The sequence below is a fragment of the Manis javanica genome, chromosome 4, assembly GCF_040802235.1.
Source record: "Manis javanica isolate MJ-LG chromosome 4, MJ_LKY, whole genome shotgun sequence".
Classification (NCBI taxonomy): Eukaryota; Metazoa; Chordata; class Mammalia; order Pholidota; family Manidae; genus Manis; species Manis javanica.
Genome location: NC_133159.1, coordinates 126,799,046 through 126,809,679, shown reverse-complemented (window position 1 = coordinate 126,809,679; position 10,634 = coordinate 126,799,046). Strand labels below are relative to the sequence as shown.

Sequence of the window (10,634 nt, the reverse complement as noted above, 5' to 3'; positions counted from 1 at the left end):
TCAATCACTGGCTAAGCTCACATCTGGCTCAATGGCTCTCCACCTTCCTCCAACTTCAATTAACAGATTTCCAAGGACATTTTTGTGACTGGGAAAAAGCATCCAAGTATTTCTACCATGCTTCCTCCTTAAGCATCACTTGACCACTTGACTACGGGACCATATGCCCGCAGCTTACTCGGATGCATATGCATGGCCAAAATCAAAATCATGCCCCAGTCCAGACAGAAACCTGACCAGTCCTTTCCCAGGCTCTATTCTCATAGCCTTGCCTACCCGCTCCCTCTAGACAGAAAGCAACCTCAGGGATGGGCATGCCAAGAGGCCTCATGCATGGCTGTGGAAGACCTAGTGATGGCAGATATCCACCAGTGTCCATGTGTAATGGCCTCTTTCCAAACCTCCAGGTTGGGAGCCCAGGGCAAATGCTCCAATTTGTGGAGCATTATGGTAAACACTGCTAACACCTGGGACCCACTCATGATATCCAAGGGTGTTCCAAAGATTGACGACTTAAAGAGGAGAAGCCTGGGTGTACACGTCTGAGTCACAGCCCAATCCCTCAGAGGACAAAGGAAGTGAGGCTGAGCTTAGGAAGAGGCTGGGAGCTAAAGATGGACAATGAGCATCAGCACAGGAGAGAGAATGAGATAAGAAGGAAGCCTAGATGCCCATAACCCAAGAAGGAATAGACAAGCTTGTCTTCCATATCTCCTGAGATTACATCAACTAAGGTGTGAAGAGAACCTGGACTTCCTTTGAAACGCACACACACAGGGCTACCGGCACACAGATCGCCCTCTGGGGGGCAGGGGGCAGGGTCCACCTTCTTTTTCCTTCTATTGCCTCAGTTCTTTCTATCTTGGAACTGTTGCTCAAAAGTAAATTGTCTTTCTCACAGGGGCAAAAAAAGGACTTCATATTTCCTTCTTAAGAAAAGTCACGGAGACATACCAGTGAGTCATGCAGTATGTATGAGGGAAGAATTTTGGAGTGAGGTGACTTGAACAAATGGTTCTCATCAGAAAGGAAGCATTTTCAGAGCATGGGGTCAGGCATGGCTGCCTCCCAGTAAGAGGTGACAGGGTATCTGTTAGAACAGCTACTGAAGCCAGTGCAATCTAGTAAACGGGACAGTCCACCAACAGTCCACTGAGACAGGCTCAGACTCCCAGGTCCTCGAAAACACTGGCCCTCTGCAGAGAGACCGGAGAAGCCCTCTCATTCTTTAGAAACAGCAAGTCATCTTAATTAAGAGCACCTTAAACATTTCATAAACAACTCAAGGGACTCCTTTCCAATATCAGCAATAATGAGCCAAATTTACGTGCACGAACAAAGCAAGATCATTTGTCCCACGTGAGCAATTCAGTCACTTGCTTGTTTCACTGGCAGGCTTTTATTAAAATTGTACATAGATCTCATGTTTACATGTTCTTTAAAAAGACCCTCCTTTTACCCTAGTATCAAAATAGTTCTTTAAATACCTCAAAAATCTTTAATAGAATTATTCTGTTATATATTAAATATTCTCCTAAAATCTCAATTGTTTCTCCCCATTTCCCCCCCCCCCCGAATCCTGACTTATTGTCACTCCCACATTTTGGGGATCTTTAATGCTTTATTCCAGAGAAGCATTAAAAGGAAAAGATTTTTCTGTTAAGTCCACTGCTTAAAGAAAAAAAAAACAATTTTTTTAAAGGAGAAACCAATGACAACACTTGATTTGATATTGAAGATTCTTATTAATTAGGATTCTCTATAAAGTTATGCCCTAAGGTTTGCCCACATCCAAATCGCCCTTTAGTACTGGTACTTAGGGCCTGGAATTAGTTAAAGGCAACATCAGTTCTTGCCTTAAAGTGGTAACATTGCTCCAACAGCACCCTCTTGTGGCCTAGATGTATAAGAGCACCCAACAATACAGGAAGGTAATTTGGATACAAGATGTTAGAAATCTAGATGCAGAGATCAAAATGTTCACTTTCAGGGGTCACGGGACAACTGGCTTCCAGAAAGCCCACTCTCAACACAGGTACCCAGAGTGCTGTCAGTGTGGTCGTGAGAATGTCAGTTTCACACAATACTGGAAATATACTCTCAAAAGCTAGACTCCGGTAATGGTTTCTTTCGACCTAAGGAGAGAGTGTGGTATTTCACCTTTTGCAAGGTGCCAAAAGAAGCCTGCTCTCCCAGAACACTCCTGGGTGATGTACCAAGGGCACTGGCCCTCATGGGATGGCTGGCCTTGCGAGGGAGGTGCAGAGAACTGGGGGCTGACCGGACACCCCAATCCAGGTGGTGGGCTGGGGTCTGCGTCAGGCTATCCTGAATCCTGAGGCCCGCAGCTGGGCTCAGCCTGCCACTCACCAGGGAGGCTGGGGGCATCTGGGGAGCCACCGCCCTGTCATTCTTCTCCTTCTTCCAAAACACAGACCTCAGAAGGGTGAGGGTCCCCTGCGGGGATCTGTCTGCCCGGGCATCCCTTCTGTCTGCGTTGCCCCTGATTTTGCCCAAGGAATCTTGGTGATTGTCTGTGTGGTTTCCAGAGGCCACAATGCTCAGGGCCTCCTTGGGGGACAGCGCTGTACCACTGCCTCCTGCCTGACCACTGCCCGTACAGTTCGTGGTCCTCAGGCCTTCCAGCTGGGCGCGTTTCTCATTCTCCACTGTGGGCACCACAACGAGGGGCAAGTCAAACTGTTTGGGAAGCCGGATATCCTGACTTGTGTTTTGTTTGAGTTTCCTTGCTGTGCTTAGACCATCAGGGACTCCAGGAACTGCACAGTGCTTGGGGTAGCCTGAGGGGCAGGGCCCTCCAGCCAGTACCATATCGCCATCCCTCGCACTATCTTCACCCCCAGCAGAGGGGGTGGCGTTTGACTGTGGCACTGATACCATCCTGTCCTTGCCAGCAGCGCCCGTCAACAGTGGTACGATGGACTGACTTGTGGATCGAGGTCTCCGTCTGGACTCCAAATACTCCACCAACTCAACAGATGCACCAAGCGGTTTCTCCCTGGGCCCAAAAGACCACCGGAGAGGCATGGTCTTAAAGGGCCCATGCTTGGCTTGAGAAGGGGTGGGCGCCTTCATGCTGACGCTTCGGCCTTGTATACCCCGTACCAAGGGCCTGGACTCCAACACTCCTGGAAAAGACACCAAGAGCATCAGTGCCCAAATAACCATCCAGCTGCAACAGTAATAGCAGCGTTAGCCATCTAACAAGCACTGACTGAGCACCTCAGATGTGGTGGGCACTGTGCGAGGCACTGGAGATACGGCAGAGAGCAAGACACATACGGTTCCTGCCCTGGGAAGCATCAGTGTTTTCACCCACCATGCCATGGAATTGATTGATGTATTTGAAGCCACAGTGCGAGCCAGTGTCCAAAAAGGTAGCTACGTGCCCAGGCAGTGCAGCCCTGAGAAAGCCCAGTCTCTGAGGCATTTAGCTCCCAGATATAAGATTATTTTTATTTGCCTTTAAATATTCCCATGAAACAGAATGCTCTGCCAAAGTTTCTGTTTTTCCAGGTCAGATTAGATGCTTGTACTTTTTTTCAAATTCAAGAATCTCAGATACCTTACCGTGAGCTAAAAAAGAAATGAACTATGTGCTTAATTTTATCAGAGCTGCCACGTGTCTTCATTGTATGTTTACAACACCTGTATTACAGTTGGAAAGAGATTTTTTATATAAACTGTTAAGTGAGAAAGAGAGTCTAGAAAATCACAGTGTAAGGCAACTTGCAAAAATATATACACATATATGTGTGCATATGTGTGTGCAGATGGATGAAGTATGCATATGAAAACAAACAGGTGGCAAAATAAATCCTAAAACAACAAGGCATAGAGGAGGCCATGGGGGTGCTGCGTACAACTGACTCTTCCTAATTCTTTCTAAATCTCAACATTTCTGAGGGAAACATACATATAACTAAGGTTGTATATTTTTTCTTAAACAGCCAGTTACAAAAACAATTCCATTTGCAAGAGCATCAAAAATAATAAAACATTTAGGTATTAACTTAACTGAGGAAGTGAAAGACTTGTACAATGAAAAATATAACATATTCCTGAAAGAAATTAAAAGACATAAATAAATGGAAACACATCCCATGTTCTTCATGGATTGGAAGACTTAATGTTGTTAAATATCAAGATGGCCCAAAGCATTCAACAGAGTCAATGCCATCCCTATGCAATATTCTTTGTAGAAACAAAAACCCATCCTAAAATTCACGTGGAATCTCAAGGGACCCAGAATAAGCCAGTCACAAAAAGTCAAATACTGTACGACTCCATTCATATGAGATAGAGTAGTCAAAATATAAAGACAGAAATCGTAATGGTGGTTTTCAGGGGCTGGGCGGAGGGGAGAAGGTGGAGTTATTGTTTAATGGTCATAGAGGTTCAGTTTTACAAGATGGAAAGAGTTACGGGGATGGATGGTGGTGAAGGCAACACAACAATGTAAAATGTACTTAATACCACTGAACTGTACACTTTAAAATGGTTAATATGGTAAACTTTGTTGAGTGCATTTTAACACAATAAAAATAAGTTAAAAGGAAAAGGAACACTCAGTCACCAGTTACTGAACCACCAAGACGCCTTGATGGACAGGATGCCTGCACCCTGAGGTCAGCTGAAGCACACGACCGCGTGGGACAAGGGCAGCAGTCCCTGTGTTTACTGAGAGACCCAGGGCCATCTGCCAGCCCCTCCCCTCACCTGTCCAGTCTCATCGGTGAGTGTGAGCAAGGGCTGCGGCCGCAAAGGCCCCTGTAAGTGGAGGCTCAGCCAGCTTGGACGGGCCCTTTGGAGGGGACCAAGGATTCTCAGGGCCATAGGCGCAGGGCCTCAGGGCTCAGGGCAGCTGAGGGATGAGGCCCAGAGTCACGAGGCATGTTGGCGGGGGGTGGGGGGGGGCATACACAGGCCAGCCAGGCTCCCCAGGAGAAGCAGCAGGAAGGCAAAGGGGAACAGCACCCACGCCTACGGGAGCACTTGGTCAGCACCTCAGAGGCTCCTTGAGATTTTTACCTTCAGGTTTTCACATGCAATTTTGGGTATCTTTTCCTTTAAAGCATTTCTTTAGATGAGCCAGGAACAGACACAATTTCACCCAAAGTACTTCACAATTTCGGTTTCAGCTGCCCTTGCTGCTCCACCATTAAATTCCCATGCCTCAGAGGAAAAAATGCTCTGGGGGCTGGGACGTGTACACGGGTTTTACCCTCTCCCACAGCCCTGGGCAGGGCAGAGGGAGAAGCTTTGTGTTAGGACAAAGCTGTGACTATTATTTGGCCTTTCAAAATGACCGAAGGCAGCCTGTAGCCGCGGCAGGTGGTGAGAGCTTGGCAGCGGCCCTGTAGGGGCCCTCCCCGGTGGGAGGGCCGGGCCACCTCTGCCGCTCCGCACCCTGCGACCAAAGGCGCTGACGCGGCTCGGGTCTCCTCTTGCTCAGGAGTCCAGGGGAAGGATCCGCTACTATCCTTGGTTTCTCTCGTTCTACATGCTGGGCTCCAACAGGACCTGAGGGCGAGCGTGAGGGCCTTGGGTAAATGGAGAGAGAGGTGACATAGGGGCAGGAGGCAATGGCAGGACCCAGGCTGATGCACTGCTCACCGTCCACCCAGTGTCTCATGCGCCTCCCCTGGGGAGGCCTCCTGGGAGGCCAGGAGCAGGAGGCAGAGGCGGAGCCGGAACACCAGTTCCTTCCCGTGGAATCTGCCCTTGCTCACGCCCGGTCTGGCCTGAGAACAGGAAGGCCTGGAGCCTTAAGTGACATCAAGTACATGAATAGTTAGGTTCTTCCTGAAGGTCAGGTAAGCCCAGAACACACACAGGAGCTTCCCAGGCGCTCATAGCACAGGTGGCAGCTATGCAGCAGTGGGCACGGCCCCATGTCCACAGCGGCTCTGCAGCTGCCAGATGCTGCCCTGAGAAATGCCACCTCTGTGATTTTTAATTCTCGGCTGATGAAATCATGCATCAATGTGACTGTAAAATGTGTACCGGGATCTGGGGAGGTGGCCTCTCCTCACTGTCCTCAGCCACCTACCACAGCACGAGCCTCTTCCTGGTCCAGTGCTTCTGGTCTCTCTGAGGGCTTCCACTGTGCCTCATACATCCACCCACTTATGTGTTCGATAAATAGCTAAGGACAACCTACTGTGTGCCAAGGACTTTCAGTGCTGGGGATACAGCTGTAGAAACATACGAAGCACCTGCCCCTTATGGGGTTTGAGACGTAGTGCTAAGAGCTATGCTGAAGAATGAGGCAGGGGAAGGGGGAAAGAGGTGGTGGGCAGTGAGTGAGATGTGGGAGCAGACCTGAGTGAAGGGAAGGAAGACACCCAGGGGAGATCTGGGGGAAGAGCCCCCAAGCAGAGTAAGCAGCAAGTGCAAAGGCCCTGAGGCACTGGTGAGCTCTGGGGGCCAGGGGAGAAGCGAAAAGACCTCCATGGCTGTAACCAAGAGAGAAAAGGGTCCCCCATTACAGTCTTCATCTTCTGAACCCCAATCTGTATTTGGAGACATCCTGGGGCAAGCCTAACCCCCAAACTTCTCCTGGTCCCTGAGAAAGTAAGAAGCTACACAGGTGACTAAGACTTGGTCATCTCTGAGACTGAGCCAGCAGCACGAGGCTGGTGAGGGGAAAGGCCATCTCGGGGGCCTAGGCCACTGCTGCTTCCATCACTCTGAGAATCACCTCTGTTCAAGAGGGTGTGGAGGGGAGCCCCAGGGGGCAGCAACAGAAAAATAACAACATTCAGCATTCAGAGAATAAGAACAAACAGAACCATCCAAAGAGACCCCTAATGAAATAGAGCTGCCGGAAGAAACAGAAATCTCTCAAGGAGATTCAGGTCTGAAGAGGGGACTGACAAATGTGGCTTTCAAGTTTTAAAATTCATTGAATGAACTGAAGCCTTGCAGGGCTGCCACTGAGACTCGAGTGAGTGGCCTGAAAGCGGTGTGGACACAGTATCTCACAGCCAGAGCCCAACGACAGGAAGGCAGCAATCCCAGGGAAAGGCCCGGGGACTCGGATGAGGATCCAGGAGACCCAGCGGGCAAATAATAGGCACTTGAAAAGTAGGAGAGGCAATAATTAAACAAAGGAGCAAACAGAAAGAACACTTCCCTACAGCAATGTTCTTCTACAGCATGCAGTGAAGGAGGGCCTCTCCAAGCTCTAGGTAAGGTTGATGAAGAAAAACAAGGTCTAGGCATATTCTGGTAGAATTCTTAACTCCAAGGTCAAAGACACTCTTACCAGCTTCCAGCCAGGAAGAACGCATGACTCACATGAAAACAATGGGTTTCTCACCTGCAGCCCTGGGCCTGGCAGACCGTGGGAACACACCTGCAGATGCCCGAGAGCGCCTGAGGACTGCAGTCCAGGAGTCCTCCACCCGGACACGCCACCATCCAATTCCCAGGGAAAGGAAATACCTGTGGCTACGCAGGGTTACAGGACACACCACGCTTACTTGGGAAGAACTCTGACCAGAATCAGAACTGCGACCTCAAGATAAAGGGTGACAGACAGCAGTGTCTAGTGGATCCCCACCCACATGGGGATAGGTGGTCTTAGAATGTGTAACACAAAGCTAAGTTTGTGTGTCAGGGATGGGAAAGGTAGTGCAGGAGGAATTCTAATTACACTACTAGAACAGAGTATCACCCCATCTCGGCAAAATGTAAGAGTTGGGGATTGAGGTGGGCTCATTCCTAAAACAGACCAGAGGGAGCCTATGGAAGCAGCTCAGAGGCCTTGTGGGGGGAATGACATGGAAGCATTCTGCAGGTGTGGTCTTATAAACGGGAAGGAGAGAAGGCAGCTATGAAACAGGGTGACTCGCAGGGACCAGCTGGCTTCTCATGTCCATGTAATAGGAAAATGAATTTGGTTATAAATACTGGGAAGGATTCGGTAGCAACAATGGAAAACAAAAGCAGAGCTTCCACATGAACAAGGGGGAAAGGAAACAAATGGCAACATGATCAAATCAGTCTATATAAGGAAAAAGAGTGACAGAAAATGTTGAAATGACATGAAATCACGTTTCATTGCTCTTATATTAATATGAATGGACTGAACCCTCCCACGATCAGATAGGCTCTGAATTTTTGATGAAAAGGTTCAGAATTTTGAACTGGAGATGAAAAATGTTAGCAGGATAAAAACAACATTATACTGAGAAAAGACACAACTTATAACAACTTACAAAGAAGATATAACAGTCATCCACTTCCACCCAGAAACAAGACATATTAACACCTACATACAACATATAGTAAAAATTATTAAAGCTCTTGGAGTACTTAATAAAAAAAATTGGGCTAAACAGGAATGTTTCAATATACCTTCTTCTACCCAGGCAGTCCTAAATAAGGTCAGTTTAAAGAAATGACCTGCATACAGCAATCAACTCACTTAATTTGGTAGTTATAAAGCTCGCATCCCTCAAATAAACATAGTATACATTATTTTATGTACACACAGAGCACTGACAAAATAATAATTATCTACTTACTTGATCACATAAAGGGAATAACTTTTGAAAACCACATTCTTGGATCATAAGCCACAAAATTAGAAACAAAGGCTATAAGGGTGAACAAAAAAAATCTTAAACACTAAAGCTCCCAGATATCCTTTAGAGCAAAGAGGAAATCAAAACAAATAAATACTATCTGGAAAGCACTGAAAATGTAAAAAACAAAACCTTTGAGGCCGGAAAAAAGGTCACAGAGGACATTTATCATCAGGAGCATACAAACTGACTCAAATTGACTGAAAAGCTGAAGTCCTGGGGCCCCTTACTGACAGGGGGGCCTCTGTGAAGGATCCTAGCCATTCTTCACATGGTCACGTTTTTATAAAAATTGTACAAGTAAGGTGTTTATATCCTTTCTCTTGCAGAGTCTCTCTCAACACCTGTCCCCAAGTATGTAAGCTGCAGTTCCCAGAAAACTCGTATCCAAGGTTTTGGTTTAAAATGCCTTCTCAATTCTGATGCCCCGTAACTAGAGCTGCTGGAATGATGATGTTCCCAAGCTATCAGAGTTCCTCTATGGAGGACTCCTGGCACTTGGGAGGGACAGTTCTGTACTGAACAGCACCATCCCTGGGCGCCACAGCACACTGAGCGTCCCTGCCCCCTGGGGACTACATGCCAGTAGTCCCCTCTGCTCACTGTGACAGCAGAAAAATTTCTCCCACATACCCATGGGGAGAGGGGGTAACAGTAACCATGACTGAGAACCTATGTGCTGGATTTAGGTCTTGCTCAGGCTTAGTACTACAAGAAAATAAGGTTGGATTTCCAGCCACCTAAGAACTTCTCAAACAAGTTTCTAATCCATCACTATTTCATTCAAACCACAGGTCTGAACACTCCCTCTGGAAGTAGGGCTCTTGCAGTGTCCAAATGGAAGAAACTCGAATTTACATCTTAGAGGCACAGCGCCAGGACGCCACAGCCAGGGGAGCCAGTGGATTTGCTCCTCAGCCACTTTTCAGGCGTGAGCTCGGGACCAGTCACTCCTGGGGCTTGGCTTTCTCCTTTGTGAAAGGGCTATAATTTCACCTCTGGATCATGATGACTAGATAAGAAAAACACCTGCAAGCATCTGGAGGGCAGTTCTGCTGCTTTCTCCCACCCCAGCCCAGTCTGTCTCTCTGGGAGTTTTATGGAGCTGCGTCTGACTCCTGTCTGAGTGCCACGTTGAAAACCTGGGTCAGCTTTTGAAGGTGCCTCATTTGGGGTCTGAAACACTATTTTCCTTGGGAGACCTGAGAAATGGCCTGGGGTCCTACGCCACTGGACAGAGCTGGGATGAATTTGAGAGCTGGGATGAATTTATGAGCTCGTCTGAGGCTAGTGCTGATGGGGATGGACAAACTCAGGGAATAACTTTTCTTTGCCAGATGCCATCCATACGGTCATGAAAACGTGAGGGGCAAAGAAAAGCTGAGACAGGGTAAGTCAGAACATAATGCATAAAATAGTATGCCCACATAGAAACAGATGCTAAGGAAATAAGACAAATGCAAACGGCATGTAGAGCTGCACCTTCTCTGTCACTGACGGCCTCTGCGCCCTTGCTCAATCTCTAGATGCTGGAGACTCCACGGTTTGGTCCCAGGTCTTCACTCATTTCCATCTTCACAGTTTCCTTAGGAGAGCTTAGCTAGCCCTGTGGCTTAAAATTCCATCCATGCACTGATGACTCTCAAGTATCTATTTCCACTCCTTAGCTATCAGCTGGATTTGGATGTCTCACAGGAGTCTCAACATTACCATGTCCAACTGTTTTTATTTCCAAAACCAACCCTGCTTCCTACTCACCCTCCCCACCTCATGACCTGCACTGCTAACCACCTAGTTATTTAGATGCGAAGGAGAGTCCCCCCTGACTGATCTGCCCCTCACACCCCATACGAGCGAATCCCGTCAGCTCTATCCTCAGATACATGCAGTCTGACTATCTCTCACCTAACACGCTGGTCCACGCCACGACTCTCTCACCTGGATAACCACAAAGAGCCTCCTTCCAACTGGCCCTTCTGCTTCCACTCTGGCCGCCCATCCCCGGGATGTATTCATATA

The 10,634-nt window shown here is 47.9% G+C and overlaps 1 protein-coding gene across 2 annotated transcripts in view; it reads right to left on the bottom strand.

The window, feature by feature from the left end:
• Positions 1 to 806: 806 nt before the first annotated feature.
• The window catches only part of LOC140849031 (ubiquitin carboxyl-terminal hydrolase 43-like), a 59,797-nt gene continuing 49,969 nt past the window's right edge, over positions 807 to 10,634 (bottom strand). For both annotated transcript variants that reach the window (XM_073234825.1, XM_073234826.1), the window contains exon 15: positions 807 to 3,149. In XM_073234825.1, the coding sequence (XP_073090926.1) occupies positions 2,101 to 3,149 (1,049 nt within the window). In that variant the 3' untranslated portion in view covers positions 807 to 2,100. The remainder of the gene's footprint in view (positions 3,150 to 10,634) is intronic.